Source organism: Melozone crissalis, unplaced genomic scaffold (genome assembly GCF_028551555.1).
Source record: "Melozone crissalis strain CALT ecotype California unplaced genomic scaffold, PUWL_Pcris_2 ptg000029l_1, whole genome shotgun sequence".
Lineage (NCBI taxonomy): Eukaryota > Metazoa > Chordata > Aves > Passeriformes > Passerellidae > Melozone > Melozone crissalis.
In genome coordinates, this window is record NW_026535807.1 from 18,819,174 (window position 1) to 18,836,595 (window position 17,422).

Genomic DNA, 17,422 nt, shown 5'->3' on the forward strand with positions numbered 1-17,422 from the left:
CATCCTGTACCTCGCCTGTAGAATCATATTGAAAATTCAGAATAGCATTTCACAAAATAGGCGAGCTTTTATGGATTTTAAATTCCAGAGCCTCTGTATGAGCTACAGCCTGCTTCAAACAGGAGGGAATTTAGAGCTGCAAAAAATCCTTACACTTGATAGGCACAGCAATTTGGGTAATTGTTTTATAAGGTGGCAAAGTGTCACTTGATTTTTGAGGCAGAAGTTTTCCAAAAAGTTGTTGGAAGGATGAATTAAACACTGACACGCCAGAATCAAAACAGAATTTGTTTCTGCAGAGTTTTTGTCTTCAGAGTTTCTTCCAGGGATCTGTGGGAGCTGCTCTCATTGATTCACTGCAATTACACTCTGTGTTTTCCTTCCTAATGACAATTTCTGTTTTCATGCTGTGCAGGTTTGAATCCAGCAGACTTCCTGCCATCAGATCACTCTGTGTTCATTTAGATCACTGAGATTTTTATCAGAGACAAAAATTAGAGATTTTTAACAGCAGGCTTTCTGCTATCAGATCACTCTGTGTTCATTTAGATCACTGGGATTTTTAGCAGAGATAAAAATTAGGGATTTTTAATAGCAGATTTTCTGCCATCAGATCACTCTATGTTTATTTAGATCACTGGGATTTTTAACAGAAATAAAAATCAGGGATTTTTAACAGCAGACTTTCTGCCATCAGATCATTCTGTGTTCATTTAGACCGCTGGGATTTTATCAGAGATAAAAATCAGGTATTTTAACAGCAGACTTTCTGCCATCAGATCACTCTGTGTTCATTTAGATCACTGAGATTTTTTAGCACACACCAGTTGTGGGGACAAAGGTGTTTTAGGGGGATCTCCTGGTGGTCTGGTGGAGCCACCCCATAACCCAGGATCCTCTCCAGCCCTGGCTGATTTCAGGGGGCAGCTCCAGCCTCTCCAGGTGGTGATGGCATCTCAAAGGGAGCTCAGAACTTCCAGTTCTGCACCAATCCCCACTGGTGTCCCTGGGAACTCAGGTGGCCCTGGGACCTGTGTTGCACTTAGCTCACAAACCACTCCAACCTTCAATTTTGGGTCAAGGCCTCACAGATCAGGCACAATTTCCTCTCTCAAGAATAAATTTAAGCTCTACTCCTTTTATCCCCTTGAACTATTATTTCCTCACTGCCCTGGCTAAAAAGATACCACAAATCACCTCAGCCTCCCCCTTGGCTCAGGGGTATTAAATAATTAATAATCCTGGGTTATCCTAGAATCCTGAGTTTTCCTGAAATCCTAGGTTATCCTGAGGTCTGGGTTATCCCCAGCCCTGGGTTATCCTGAGCTCTGGGTTGTACCCAGCCCTGGGTTATCCTGAAATCCCAAGTTTTCCTCAGTTCTGGTTTATCCCCAATCCTGGTTTCTCCCCAGCCCCGGGTGTTCCTCAGCTCTGGATTGTCCTGAAATTCTGAGTTTTTCTCAGTTCTGGTATTACACTTCTCAGGGGTATTAAACCTCACTCCTTGTACAGAAAGTTTTACACCCACTTTTAGCTGCCAAGGGGAAAATGTGGCTCCACATCCCCAAAATTGTGCCTGTGTTTGTTGAGGCCAGCAGCGTGTGGGGTTTTGTGCTGAGGGGCCGGGGCTGGGCTGACCCTGCTGCTGACGGAGCTCCTGCCTGGCTGAGCCCCCACTTGATCTGGAAATTGTGTTTTCTGCAAACCAAACAGAGCAGAGAAAGTACATCTGCTGCTTGTTTATTGGTTTAGGGCTCTTCCTGCCTGGTTCTGGGAAAGAGGAAAAAAAAAAAAAAGGAAAATGAATAAAAGGCCACCTTCATTATTTCACTTTTAATTTCCTTCCTCCAAAGTAAGCAGAGCAAAATTAGATTTAGGCTGATGCATATTCCACAAATAAATTACATGGAACTAGAGTGGTTAAATGAACTTTGCTTGGGGATTATTGGAAAGATAAATATTTAAACACTGAACTTGAGGTAAGTCATGTTTATGCAACATCTGGGGTTTTTTTGTCGCTGCTTCTCCACCCCCTCTTTATTTTTTTTTTCCTGTTGTGGCTTTTCTAGTCAGCTCAACCCCGATGACATGAAAGCAGGGTGAACACCACCTTCAGAAAACTCTGTTGTCTGTATTGTTGCCAGCCAGAGGGGTTTTTTTTTTTTTTTTACTCTTTTTTTGTAGATAATCTTTGCCTGGTTCTATTTTTATAGAAGTCTTTGATTATATTTCACACTATGTCTTGGTTAAAAGAATTCAAAGTAAAGGTTAGAAGAATTCAAATTATATCTCTTGGGGAGAAAAAACCCAGCTTGTATTGAAATTGTTCAAAAATATTTAAATTGCAGTAGAACTAATGAACCATAGAGCACCATAGTGTATGAAGCTGAAATTTGAGGGTTTTATTTTTCATTAATAGACTTAAAATTGCAGGATGACATTCCATTAACCAGACTTAGAAACTCCAGAAAATTTCTGCAGTAGGGGAGGGTAGAAAAATGTGGAAAAATGCAAACACCAATCCAAATGGGATCTGTGCTGGTTAATTCTGTAGCCACCTACTGGATCACTGAATTACCTGCACCACACATTAGCCAGGGTGATATTGGAGGTACTGTGGAATTTTATCAAACTAGAATATTCCTTTCTACAGTAAAAACAAGCCTAAACACAGTTATGAAATCTTTAAGTGGCCACATCCTGAAGATTGATACAATAAATTGTTTGCCTTTTAACCACATAGTACAAAAAAAATCTTAAATTTTAAAAGTTGATGCAGATGAAATGCTAAGAAACCATAATTAATAACAATTATCCTTGCTGTTTTGACATCAGTAAGGGAATATTGAAATGAACTGACTTTTTAGATTTTCACACTCATCTAGCAGCGACATTTGTCCTCCCTGGATAAAATTTGAATTTTCACTGTTGTTATTTTGATTAATGGCATTGGTTGGCCAATGTCAGTGTGTTCCTCAGCTGTTTGCATATGTGTTCCACAAGGAGCCAGGAGTTTTTCCAGTTGCTACCAATATTTATTACCAGTCCAATCATATTCATATATGACTATACATTTTGAAAATTCTACTCCACCTTTGCCAAATATTCTGGTTTCTGTCTAATTAATAATGGTAGTTTATTGCCTTGCTCTTTAAGTTAGAACTCCTGCTAATCCTATTTTTTATTCTGCTGTATTTTGTGTATATGATATGTGTGTGGAAGGGCTCTTGCAGTGCAGATCCTTCCATCTCTCACATTTATGAACTTGGAAGATTTCTCAATTTCTCTGGTTGCTCTTTGGGATTTCCCCCTCAGTTTTTAATTGCCAGAATTAAATTTCTGAATTTTTAGAATGTAGAATTTTTACTATGTTTAAAATTTGTAGAATTTTTACTTTCGTGATTTTAAGAAAGCTTTCAAAAAATCTGCAATATTTTGCAAAATGGCATTTTCCCCTCAGTGATACTTTTCAAAGCAAATAGCTTTTATAGCAGCAATTATAATATAAATGATAATTATCAGTAATTATAATGCAAATTAAAGGGGAAATCCATGGAGCTGGTAAATTTTGACTGTCACAATCACACCTGTATCACATGTAAAGTTCATGAAATGCAGGAATAGTCTGGAGAGTGCCTAAAAAGAGCAGATTGGGAATGGGATGGGAGGATTCAGGTCAGGTTTTCTTTCATTTCCATGGGAAATTTCTGGTTTCCTTGGCAGAACAATCCCATGACAATGAGTTGGTGGCAGAGAGGTGCTGCACCATGGCAGAGGGAAAACTGGGATAAATAAAATCAGAGCAGCAATAAAGGAAAAGATGTTCAAAACCCCAAAATAACAGCTGCTGAACTTCATGGACCTGTCCCAGGGACAGCTACAAATGAGAGAAATGCTGGGATTATTGAATTTTGCCTGCCTGGTTTTTTCCTCTCTGAAGTTTGAGCTGCAGCATCCAGAGCCTCTTCCCCCAGTCTGTGCTGGGATGTGGTGGAGCACATGTGGGATCTCAGGATCAGGGTCCAGAGAAAATGATGTTAGTGCACTTTTCTGAGGGAGAAAGCACTTTGTTTTCTTTTTCTTTTCCTTTTTTTAAATTTTTCTTTTGTTTTACTTTTTAATGTGAGTTGTGGTGGCTGCTGTGGGCCACAGAGAATTCCACAGCTTTGGGATCACAGGAAGAACTTTTTTATTTTCATTTTCTTTTCTATTTTTCTTTTCATTTTCTTTTTAATTTTTTTAATGTGAGTTGTGTTGGCTGCTGTGGGCCCCAGAGGATTCCACAGCTTTGGGATCACAGGAAGATCCGTGGCCCTGCTAATTACAGGAGTGCCATCTGCACTGCTGTGCTCAGAGGTCCGCAGCATTTCCATGACAAACCCCTCTGCAGTGGTTTGCAGCTCAGACACAGAAATGTGCTGCTGCCCTGATGAATCTCCACTCTGGCTATGATTTGTTCCCCTCCTACCCTCAAGAATTGAAAAAACAAAAGAGCCTGGTTTAAAATCTGAAAGTGATACAGCAGTGACTGGATGTTGACTAAGCAGGAACTTTGGTTGCTGCAGTTTAGCAAGAATTTCATTCCCAAATTCCTGTAGGGGTGACCTTTACTGTGTAATGCAAGTGCTTCTGGTCATTCTGAAACCAGTCAGTGTCTCATAAAACCTCTACAATTCTTAGTTTATGTTCCAGAGCATTAGCCTTGCCTCTGGCTGTATTTACTGTGCTGGAGTAAGGCACTAAAGGGAGGGTTTGGAGCCTGTAACACTGTCCCGCTGCTGCCCAGTTTAATCACATGTTGAAGGTGTTCAGCTTTTTATTCCTAGTTATAAACCTCTTCTGTGAAATGAGGTTTGTGCTTGAGTGATAGAAGTTCAATAGATGCAAATTCTAAGTGAAAAAAAGCAGTGCCAACCATGGCCATGACTGGGAGAGCTCAAACTTTTTTAAGTGAATGATGGAAGTAAAAGTAGTCATCCACAGCACTTTTTGAGGGTCAGAAGAACTCCCCTTTCAGTGGATAAAGTGTTTTCATATGCTTCTGTATATTTGATTTCCTACTCAGTGGTTGGATTATTCCAAGTTATTCCCTGCATCCTGGGCAGAAGCTGGAGCCTTTCCTAGAAAACTCAGATGTTCTGAAGCACAAGCTAGGTCCTGCCTTTAAAGCAAGTTTTTGTGAATTAGACATCACTGCTTTCATAGGTGGTCAGAAAATGTATTTACAGCCCTGTTAAATAGTGGAAATGAAGGGGAAAGGTGGTTAATTTGGCATCATTGCTGATTACAACCTTGGAGAGTGTGAGTTTGTGGGTCAGAAAACACAGAAGCTAAGCTTAAAACAGAAAACAGCAGAAATTCAGTTTAAAAAGTGAAGTTAAAAGACAGACAAACAATGTTAAGACTAAGGAAAGTTAAGAACACCAATTGGCTGTATTGGGAATAACACTGTGCTCAGAAAATACACCCAGCAAGTCACCAGAACACAGAGGATGAACAGTTTGAGGCTCCACATGTCCAGAACAGCTTTGGTCCCATTATGACCATGCTTCTATAATCTCCCTCGATGATGCTGTTTAATCTCATGGTCTCTCTCTCTTCTCTAATGCTCCTGTTTTGTTTCCCCCAGCTCGCAATGCCAACCTTAAGCTTAAAATAGGAAACAGCAGAAATTCAGTTTAAAAGGTGAAGTTAAAGTTAAACATACAAAAAATGTTAAGATTAGGAAAAGTTAAGAACACCAATTGGCTGTATTGGGAATAACACCGTGCTCAGAAAACACACCCAGCAAGTCACTAAAACACAGAGGATGAGCAGTTTGAGGCTCCACATGGCCAGAACAGCTTTGGCCACATTATGACCATGCTTCAATTGATGATGCTGTTTAATCTCCTGGTCTCTCTCTTCTCTAATGCTCCTGTTTTGTTCCCCCAGCTCACAATGCCAACCTTTCCTGTTGTTGTGAAGATTGGACATGCTCACTCAGGCATGGGAAAGGTGCAGATGCTATTTGTTGCATGTTGGGAGCCTGGGCGTTGTCCCTTACCTGTGCATGCTCCTTCCTCCCCTGAGATTTTACCTTTATTTATGTCTTGGATCCCCCCTTGCAAATCTCTGCCTGTCCATGCTAAGAAAGCATCTCTCTCTAGGAAAATTAAGCCATGCCCAAAGTACTTTTACAACTTGGCCTTTGCAGTTTGAGAGTTGCCCCGTGTGGGATGTGCTTTGAACTGTGCTGAGATGCTTTCTGCAAGCAAAACCTTGTTTATTAATGTATTGTCTGCACTGAAACTCTTCAAGAGTCAAGGTCTGTTGCACAATCCAACTTTTTGGAGCTGGGAGTGTGGGAAGGTTTTGCCTTGGTTCTTTGTTGGTTTCAGCTTGGTACTGAACGTTGATTTCCTATCTTGATGTGCTGTCTGTGATTGTTTCATACCTCTGTATAACTGCTGCTTTCTTTCTCCAAAGTAATTGCATTTCAGTGGTGAGTACAGATGTTTTGGTGTCACTTATCTCACAGTGCAGGGCCAGTGGGAGAGCATCTAAATCCCATTTTCACTGCTATCAGTGCCAACTTCTAGTCCTTGCAGGGTAACTTCACCCACTGAAAACACTTCAGTGCTGGAAGTGGTTAGACTTTAAATCAGTTAATCACAGAATAGTTACATTTATCATCCAGAATCTCCAAAGCTCCATGAGCATAATATTTGCCACTATTTTCAGATAGAAAACTGATTTAATTACAACTTGTACTGTATGTTATTTTTTGCCTATGACTGTTTTGCTTTGTTTCATATTTAGTAAATCATTGCAAGTCCAGCAGCCAATTTAATTGAGGGCAGAGTGAACCACTAATTAAACTGCACTTTCTGTGGGTTGCATATATGAAGTGTTAGAATGTTTATGCTGTACTTTGGATATTCACCTCTCATTTAGAGAAAAGGGGAAATAATGCCCAGAAATGTTCCTCGTATTGAATGTCTAGAAATTATTTTTCCTTTTAGCTATGAAATATTTCAAACCCTCCAGGACTGAATTCAATCAGAGAGCAGAGGAAGGTTCCCCTGGCAGCCCAGCCCTCCCTGAGGGCACTGCTGGCAGCAGCATTTCCACAGGTCCCACTTAAACCAGCCCAGTCACTCTTCAGAAAATCAAGTAGAAACCAGGCCTCATGTCTGGTTCTTGGCTCTCAGATGGCAAATTGCTCTGTGTCTTTCTCCATCAGAGAGCTGGGGGCAAATACTTAGCCCTCAGGCTTTTATGTCCACCAAATTCCCTTTATTGTGCCACCTCCCAGCCGTGGCCCTCGGGTTCTCCATTCCCAGGAGAAGGAGAAGCAACCAGGGTGTGCTGGGCTTGCAAAGAGCTGCCAACTCCTCATGTTGGACACCATGGGCAATCCTGAGCCTGCCTGCTCCTCACCACTCTGAAATGCCCTTTGGATCAGAGCCCCACTTCCCTCTTCTGCCCCTTTCACTCCTGCTTGCCCAGCCCTAATCCCCACAGGGATTGTCCTCCCTGTCCAGAGGTGATGTCTCTGTCTTCCCTCTGCCCTCCCAAATCTGCTTCTCCTCTCCCCTAGATCAGCATTCCCCACCTGTCCATGTCCCTGTTCCTTCAAGGCGTAAAGCTGATGGTTTAGTGTCACTCACACCTCAGCAGAGCGTTCCACACCTGGGAAATCCCACCTGGAAAGCCCTGGAAATCCCACCCCTGGAAAACCCAGCTCCTTCAGAGCAGAGGGGAAAATAAGAATGATGGAAGAATGGGAATGATAGAAAATGAGAATGATGGAAAAATGAGAATAAAATCTGCTCCCTGTGCTCCTGCCCTCCCCAGAATATCAGGACCCTTCAGCTCCTCCCTCATGGGAAAAGCTGATGGGATGATGTCAAAATTCCTGGTGGGCTCCACATATATTCAGTTACCAGACCAATTTATAGAACCAACAAGAACCTGCATCCATTGGAATTGGAATTGCAAGTCACACCTAAAAAAAATAATTTTGAGGCCTGAAGATCTATAATTGACTAACATTAAAAAAAAAACCAAAAACAAACAAAAACAAACAAACTAAATAACCAAAGCAAAAACCAAAACAAAACAAAAACCCCAACCCAAAATAAAATTCAGTGCCTGCAAATTGCTTTCTCCAAATGAGCAGGTAATATTTTGCCTAGAAAAATAGATGTATTAAAGCAGGAATGTTACAGAACCTAGAAATCAGATTAAATATCAGGGTTTTTTTAATGCTGTCAAAACCATGCTTCTCATGAATTTGCAACCGAGTTCCACATTTTATTCCTAATTACTCTTTTCTTCTCTTGTCTGTGCTGTGTTCTTGTGGCTTGATGGCTCCAGATCAAGGTAGACAACCACTACGATTTTCAGGACATAGCCAGCGTGGTAGCACTCACTCAGACCTACGCCACCACTGAGCCCTTCATAGACTCCAAATATGACATCAGGATCCAAAAAATAGGCAGTAACTACAAGGCATACATGTGAGCCAAATCCTTATGTTCTTTCCTACTTTTGTTTCAAAGTTGATAAGCACCAGTGAGATGAAAGGGTGTTGGAGGAGTCTCCGAGATGGTGCCTCCCTTGTCACACTCTCTGGAAAGAGTATTTAAAACTTTCTGGATTTATCCAAATTCTTTTTATCAGTTGGTTGTGGCTGGGAGGAGGAGGATGAGACACCAGGTGAGCCTGCCAGAGGGGTTTTGCTGCTAACTTGTGTTCAGTATTTTAATTTAAGAAAGGAGCAGTTGGAAGAGGGTTTGGTTGCACAGAGGGCTTGTTAACTCAGATTTCTTCGTACCTTTTCAATAATTTAAGGACAAATTTTCTTCAAATTTTTCTTCTCCCCTCTGAGGATAAGTTGGATGGCATTCATTCACACAAACAAACCTGAACTGTCACACTTTAATGGAACAAAGTCCTCTCCTTTCAACATAACCCACCAAAGAAACAACCCAATCTGGAGTGGCCTTCACAGAATCATGAAAACCCCTTCTCATGTTGGAGTCCAGGTGTTTGTTTGAAGGCCATGGCTAAAGCAGAGGCTCAGGGGATGTTTCAGCTTCACAGATGACATTCAGCTGGAGCAGCAAACCAGTTGTGAGGCAGCAGTTGAGCTCTGGTCTCTGTTTACGCAGATTATTACTCTCTTTCAATTATCAGGCAATGTAATCTGACAAACACTCATTTCATTTCTCATTTTGTGACAAGTTAGGTCATCTCATGCCTTTGTTCCTTCACACTTACCATCCCGAGGCGGGGAAAACATACCAGAACATGGATAAAAATACACACTTACATGTCCACACCCACATCCAGACACAGGGATATTTCTCAAGGAACTCCTGAACGTTATTTCTCAAGGAACTCCTGAACATTGGAAGGATCAGCAAATCCTTGTAAATCATTTGTAAGGTAGAGTCAGGTTCTTTATCAATAAAAAATTGCAAGCAAACTGTAAACACTGAGAGAAGCTGGAGTTGGGTTAAAGCAAATCCATAAAATGTTTTATAATTTAAAAGACAGGGTTGATGTTAAGAACCAAATAATTCAGAACAGCCATGAGGAAATAGAAACTTTGGTCCAGGGTTGGATAAGGGGAAGCATTTCTCTCCTTAGATTGATATTGGAAGGCCACACATTCTGGAGCTCTCACCCAGACATTGCTGGCACAGATCTGCTGCTCTGCCCTCACCTGGCTCTGAGGGGGCACTTGGGAAAGAAAATCCAAGGTCTGGCCTTCCCAAAACCCAAAATTCCCAAAAGTACTCAGAAATCCCTGCTCCTTCCCATGTGAGGGGCTCAGGAGAGCACAGATCTGGTGGAAGCACAGTGCCCATGGGTCAGACCCACCCTCAGTGTGGACACCCAGTGCTTCTGAACCCAGAATTCACTGAGCACTGCAAAATCAGTGTGTAGGGAATGTGAGTTGGACAGTGACCAAGGCAGGACACCCAAACAGCTCATGAGGATGCAGAAGTTTCTGGAATATTCCATAGTTTGGTAATACAGGACTGTGATTTCAGTTCCCTGTGGATCTCAGGTGTGTTGGGCCTTCCCCACCTCTCCCTTCCGGCTCCAGATCCTTAAGCAGATGTTACAGCTTTTATCTCCCAGCTTTCCCAGGAGGGTTCATTCCAGTTCTGTGGGTTTGTCTCACACTGCTGCTCCAGACCTGATTTTCCCCTCTCTGAGGATCCCATCCTGCTTTTCTGGCAGCCCCACCAGTGTCCCCTCTGTCCCCCTGTCTGGGCCATGCCGTGTTCCAGTCCTGCTGGTTTCCCAGCCTGCTCCAACTTTCCTGTCCCTCAGTCCTGTCCCCTCATGCCAGAGCTGTTCCCATTCCCAGGATGTCCCCAGGATGTCCCTCAGCCCTTGGATCCTCCTCAGAGCCATTCCCAGCCTGGCTCTGGGCCTGCTCCCAGTCCCCTCTTCTCCCCACACACCTTCCCAAGACACTCTGCAGGCCTGCATTTCCTCTCTTTCCTCTATTTTCTCTCCTGTCAGTGCTTTGACAGGCAGATTCCTTGTGTTGTGCTGCCCACCTTTCCCCTTCCCAAATAAACAGAGCTGATTTTTACCACTTTAGTGTGAGTGGGAAAGGGATAAGGCCCAGTACTTGATGCCTCCAATGCATGGTCAGGTACTAGATGCAGCACTGGGCTCTACCCTTGTGGTAGAAATTGGACCACAGCATTTTGTAGAAGAAAGCCCTGCGCTTTTTTCCCCCTTTTGACTTGAAATTTAAATGCTGTTCAGTGTCAGGAATAATTTTGGAAGAGTCAACCCTGGTAAATTTATCATTCTGAAACATAAATATTTCTTCTCTGCAGAAGCAGCAGTTGGCCTAAGGGACAGCAAAAATAAGTTAAAATGACAGCCTGTTCCTCCTACCTTTTTATTTATTTTTAAGTTTCTACTCAGAAACTCTGGGTTCATCCAAATGCTAAAAGCCTAGTGATCATTTTTTTTCTCCAGATTCTTTATCACACACCAAAATGAAATATGGACTCGTTATTACAAAGCGGCGTGGAAAGGAGAAGATTTACCAAATGTCTGAAGAATTCTTCATGTGCACATACATATACATAATGTCAGTAGAATATTGTTCTACAGCTGGTTCTCATTTTGCTCTGTGACACAGGAACAGAGCACTTAGAGAGCCACCACAAAAAATACCAGCTGAACATTTGTTTTTGTAGTTTAAAGAGAGTTATTAAGAGCCTCGGGTTTATAATTCTGTGGGAAATTGTGGTTTAAGTGGATCCATGAGTCACCAAACACTGGTGCTTATCGTCTGTCAGTAGAGATTATGGCCAAAAAAGCAGGATTGGATCCCTGTAAATACCACAGCCCCTCTGGAGGCTGTGTGACACACACTTAACTGCCCTGGGCACCCGGGCAGCGTTCAGCTGACTTCAAGGAAATCCAGTTTAAAAGGGTCACACACCATGTAGAAAAACAGAAGTACAAAAGCTCTGTATCTAAATCTCCCCTCCAAAAGCAGGACTGCGAGTCCAAGGCTTACAGTTCTTTGATCAAAAGGTCAATAAACCAAAAGTAAAGCACATCAAGCAGAGGAATAGTGATGGAGGATCAAACCACAGAGCAGGCTGACTACCCAAGAATAGTAGGCAGACATTTCTACATATTTTTCTGATGACAAGTCCCTGTCCCAGCACTTTGGATTTGGTACTGCAAATGCTACTAAATAAAGCAGGAAGGTGTTGGAAAAGGGGAAGCTCAAGTTACTATGAATTGTTAGCAATTCTAAAACAGTTCTTCCTTCTTGCAAAGACCAAATCGAGTACAAACATGTTAAGCCTAAGTGTAAAGCACTTAAAGGTGTAGGAGTTGTTTTATTTATTGTTCAGTGTTTGGTTAAAGAGGAGGAAATAATGATGTGAAAGGCTCCTGGCAATTATCAGACGTGAAGAAGGGTGGGAAACCTGCATGTTTCATATATATAATTACAGAAATCATCTCTAGGGCTTAGGGTGTCTGGGTGGGTAGTTTTGGATCTGTTCACCATGATCTCTCATTCTGGAGTTCATCTGTGTCAAACCCACAACCTCCTGAGATCCCACCAGTGAATTCAGTGTCCACAGCATCCTCCAGCCCTGCTCTGACCCCTGCAGCATCCTCACAGCCAGCCAAGAGTTCATTTGGAGACTTCTCCAGGAGCTTTTCATAGTGTGGCGGGAAAATGGGGCTTAAATCTGGCCATCTTTGCCTCTCCAGTCAGTGGTGCTGGGATTCCATCACTGCAGCTGAGCATCTTGAGCTAAATACTGGCTAAAAGCCTTCAGGATAACCATTTCTCCTGATTTAGTCACATATTCTTTCCTAAAAGACACCTAAAAGGGTGCATTGTGATCAATTCCTATGAGAAGTCTACAAGAGGATTGAATTGTGATTTGTGAGATTTTCTTTCTGGTGCCAAATGTCTGGGTAGAGTAGTAATGAACCTGAAATTATTCATTTTTAAGCAGGCACATGTATATAAACACCACCTTAAAAAACTGAGCAGAAATCACACACAACCTCTGTGCTAGGTGAGGTTTCCTTACACACAACACTCAACAAGCACCTTCTCTTCTTCTCTTCTCTTCTCTTCTCTTCTCTTTTCTCTTCTCTTCTCTTCTCTTCTCTTCTCTTCTCTTCTCTTCTCTTCTCTTCTCTTCTCTTCTCTTCTCTTCTCTTCTCTTCTCCTTTCTCCTTCCCTTCTCTCCCCTTCCCCTTCCCATCTCTCTTCTCTCTCCACAACACAGGACATGGCATCACAGAAGAACTTTAAATTTTATGAAGGTCCCAGAGAAATATCAACATTCCCCCACAATTGCTACTGACCCTCGTAATTAACTTAAAGGCGACATGGAGAGAAAGCTCTGGCTGCTGCCTGATACACTTTTAATGCTTTGCAGATGTTCCTTTGATTTTACTAACTGGAAACACTTCATAACTTGTATGCACAGCCTGTTCCCAGTACAGCACTTAGCTCTCACAAAACAGCAATCTTCCCAGCCCTAAGGTCTGAGAGGGAAAAAACCTTCACATGGATTTTTTTCTTTCTTAGAGGTTAAATAGAAGAAGGTGAACTGACACAGAGTGTTTAGGTTATATCAGTAAATAGCAAAGAGTGAACACTGGAGGAGGAACCAAAATCCAGCTCCAAAACACACCTGAAATCACTTCAGAGGTGTTAGTAACATAAATGTGTTGCTTTTGAGTGTTGGGGCACAGTGGGGTGGGTTTGAAAGGAGAAGCTAAAGATTCTTGACATTTACCTTTGCAGTGCCAGCGTGCTACAGATAATTCAGTGCCTTTGTAGCTGGCACCAGTTCATTTCTAACACTGCCCCTTCATCAAAGCAGGCTGAGTTTTTAGAAAACAACTTAAATAAATAAAAGGGGAACAGAAGTTTCCCAGCCTTTCTTTGTCCCTCCAGTACAAAGTGTATTCCTGACAATGCTCCTACAACCCCTCATGGTTCAGATGCTCTGTTCCAAGCTGCCAGCTGGGGAAAAGGTGTCAGTACTGCTGCTGCACTCATGGGAAAAGCAGAGGCATTTGATGATGGGAATGTGAAACCCCTGGCTGCCTTTGTAATGTTTTCCCCCTTTCAGGAGAACTTCCATATCCGGGAACTGGAAGACAAACACGGGCTCTGCCATGCTGGAACAAATTGCTATGTCAGATAAGTAAGTGGAGTCTCGTGTCAAAGGTAATTAAAAAATTAACAGAGCTTTATTTGAAGTGGATTTTTAAAGAATGCCACTGTTGGTACACAAGTCACAGTAAGTGCATGCATTGTGTTCATTTGGGGAGAAGGAATCAGTCAGGGGAAAGAGCAGAGGCAAGAGTTCCACGTGGCTTCAGAGTTACCCACCCACACTCACAACCCCAAGGGTTATGTGAGCCCCTGGGTTCCTACATCCACATCTGCTCCTAGAAAATATCTGGAATTCCGTTCAGAAAACTGAATTTCACAGACTGACCTGTCAGTGATTTCTCCTGGTTCATTTGCCTTCCCTTATCCACCAGTCTCACACCTCTTTTAAACTTTCCTCCTTCTACATCCTACCACCCCCCTATATAACCAAGCAATCCAGTCTGCCTATTTAAATCCTATTTTGCCTATTTAAATCCCATTTCTCTTTTCTACTTTCAATCCCAAACTCCTTACTTTTCATTTTATAAATTTCCACTCAAGTGCACTGTGAGGCTTTTTCCCCTGTTGCTGGGATACACTGAAGCTTTATTTCCCCTGTGCCATCATTCCAGCTCTGTACTTTGGTTTACTGTGCTTTTCCTTTTCTTTCCCATTCTTATCCTGGATAATTCCTGCAGTCCAGTTGAAAACATTCATGCAACAGCACTTTGAAGCTCAGAACTCTTTTCTCAACCCCCCTCATTTGCTCCACAACCCATAAACCTCTTTTCCCTGCAAAACAAAATCTCAGAGGCTTTTGAATGGCTGTGGATTTTCTGCTGTTCAGCTTCTCCAAAGGCTGCCACCAGTGGAAGCTGAACTAAACTCTGTGCAGTGAAAGTGGAATTTAAAAGGTGTTTTGAAGTTCAACATTAGTCCTGGTTTGTTTGTTTGTTTGGGGCTTTTTTTTAAACCTACAACTTGGTGCCTCTTAGGAGCTGAGGGAGACACAGGAACAGAAGCATTGCCTGCCCTGGAAAGGTGAAAACAAGAAAGAAAGACAGGAATTGCAGCTCCCTGCTGTCCAAGCCCTGTCTAGACTGTGTCCTCACTGCTCTCCCCTCTGGGCATGGCCTGCAGCCACATTATTTTCCCTTCCTCATTCCCTCCCACCTCCCTGCAGAAAGTGAGGTTGTGTGTTCCCTGTGAGTTCTGGGCTGTGTAATTACAGCCCGTGGGCTGCTGGAACACACAAACTCCCCACTTGTGCCCCCAGGACAGCAGGGCCAGGGATGGGAAATGCTCCCCTGCTCCTGCTGGGAATGCTGGAAATGCTCCCTGAGATTTGCCCCTGCTCCTGTTTTTCACTGAAGTCAATTAGAGCAGAATGGGGATTTTCCCATTTTCCCATTAACATTTCCCATTAACACCAGCCAGCAAAACCAAACTTCCTTTGTGCTGGTGGGGCCAAAAGCATGGGAAAGGTGGATGTGGTTCCACCAGGGAGGAGAAATTCACAGAAGAAAGAAGAGAGTGGCACGAAGGGACAGGGAGAGGCAGAGGGGTCACAATTCCTCGTTTACCCCTGTTCGAAAGCTCCTGCTGCCCAGAGAGCTGTGCCAGCTGTGCCCACCTCCCCAGGCACACCTGCTATTGTCCCCTGGGACCAATCTTTTATCCTTTAAAAAAAACAAACTTCCTTTATCTTTAGAAAAAAAACCAAATTTCCTTTGTGCTGGTGGGGCTAAGAGCATGGGCACACAGGGGGAAAAGAGACTTTTCTGAAGGGCTGCAGCAGGCTCAGAGCACAGCAAAACCCATCAGATCTGCTGAATTTTGGTTTTAATACACCCATGGATGGGGAGGAAGTGCCTTGGAAGCACTGCCTGGTGGGCATTGCTGGCTGGACACAAACCTCAGGGCAGAAATTCAGAGAAGAAAGAAGAGAGTGCCATGAAGGGACAGGAAGAACAGTCACAATTCCTCATTTACCCCTGTTCCAGAGCTCCTGCTGCCCACAGAGCTGTGCCAGCTCTGCCCACCTCCCCTGGCACGCCTGCTATTGCCCCCTGGAATGAATCCTTTGTCTTTAATTTTGGTTTTAATACATCCATGGATGGGCAGGAAGTGCCTTGAAGGCACTGCCTGGTGGGCATTACTGGCTGGACACAAACCTCAGGGTAGAAATTCAGAGAATAAAGAAGAGTGGCAGGAAGGGACAGGGAGAGGGGTCACAATTCCTCATTTACCCCTGTTCCAAACTGTGCCCACCTCCCCTGGCACACCTGGTATTGCCCCCTGGGACCAACCCTTTATCTTTATCCTTTATCCTTCTCCTTTGTTGCTGCTGCTCCCCCTGGCTCTGGGAAAAGAGGGCCCATGACCTTTTGTCAAACCCACTGTGCAAGCCTTGGGTTTCAAACACTCCAGGCTGCTCCATCCAAAACCTCTCTTCCCAAATGGATTTTTCCAGCTCTGTGTTTGTTGGCAGAAGATGGGCTATTAAATATACTTTCATAAATCTGATTGATGTTGCAGTGCTTTAGAGAAAATGTCCTCGGTTTTGTTTCCATTTCGAGTCCAGATATTTACTGTTTAAGACAAGTTTTGTTGTCCCTGTGACTTTCTAAGATACACAATATTTTACAGCCAAAAAAGAATAAATTATTTATAAGCAAGTGCATGCAAAAAGTCCAGTCAGCCAGTGCATCTACAGATGTTGAATTTGTCAGGCATCCAAAAAACCCTCTTATATTGGACAAAAACCATGTTTCTCACAGGAAAAAAAAAGTTATTTTCATTGCTAAGATATTACCATCAGGATCTTTTCAAATCAATTTCTTTGTATTCTGCTTAAAAGAAAAACTTTTCCATTGGAACAGATTAGATATAAGAAAATATCAAGAATGTGACTTAATAAGTTTACTTGGAAAGGATGCTGTTACTGAAGATATTTATACATGAATCAGACTCTCAGCCCAGCAAGGAATTTCCTTTGATCCCACAATGAAATCAAATGCTTTGTTTATTACAGCAAGGGCGTTTTTTTCTGTGGAAAATACTATGAGGTGGCAAATCCATCATCAGGGCTGGAGCAGGAGAGGGGCTGGAAGAGGAAATAGCTCTGCTTTAGACTCAGCAGTGAGCCAAGAGGAAAATTCATGATCAATGAATGCTTTAAAAATGGGGTTTTTTAGCCAATGATGCCCTTCAGTTGGTGACATCAGCCTGCATCACTCCAGGATCATTTCCTCCCTGCCCACCCTGCTGGAGTCACTGAACATTCCCAGTGCCTTTGGTGTCCTTGTCTTTGGGCTCTCAGAGCTTGTGCTACAGGAATCACAGGAACTGCCTCACTCTTCTTATAAATAAATCCCTCCCCACCCCCTTGTTGGTCAGATAATCTCACTATTCATGGAGAAAAAATGAAAATAAATCGTATTGCTGCTGGTAGGATGGGTAAAGAGTCCGCCCTCAGTCTCTTACCATGAGATTACAAAATGAATTAAAGAATTTTTGTGCCAAATTCTGTAAGAAATTTCCTTTTTAGGAGTTGTAGAATTCTTTGGAATTATTTAAATTCCACTTGAGTTGTGCTGTGGTTGTCTGTATCCCTACATGAAGAACATAACCCTTTTCTGCATGCTCCACAACCCCCATAATGCCATATTTTTGGTCCTTCTGCATCACCTGAAGGGTTTTCCTGCCTGGGTTTCTCCTTTTGCTCAGTGCTGTAAGAATAAAACCATC

General features: G+C 42.8%; 1 protein-coding gene across 1 annotated transcript in view; it reads left to right on the top strand.

The window, feature by feature from the left end:
• Positions 1-17,422, top strand: part of SYN2 (synapsin II) — a 188,953-nt gene that overhangs the window by 139,387 nt on the left and 32,144 nt on the right. The window contains exons 6-8 of the mRNA XM_054281311.1: positions 5,935-5,997; positions 8,362-8,504; positions 13,647-13,721. Coding sequence (XP_054137286.1) covers positions 5,935-5,997; positions 8,362-8,504; positions 13,647-13,721 — 281 coding nt within the window. The remainder of the gene's footprint in view (positions 1-5,934; positions 5,998-8,361; positions 8,505-13,646; positions 13,722-17,422) is intronic.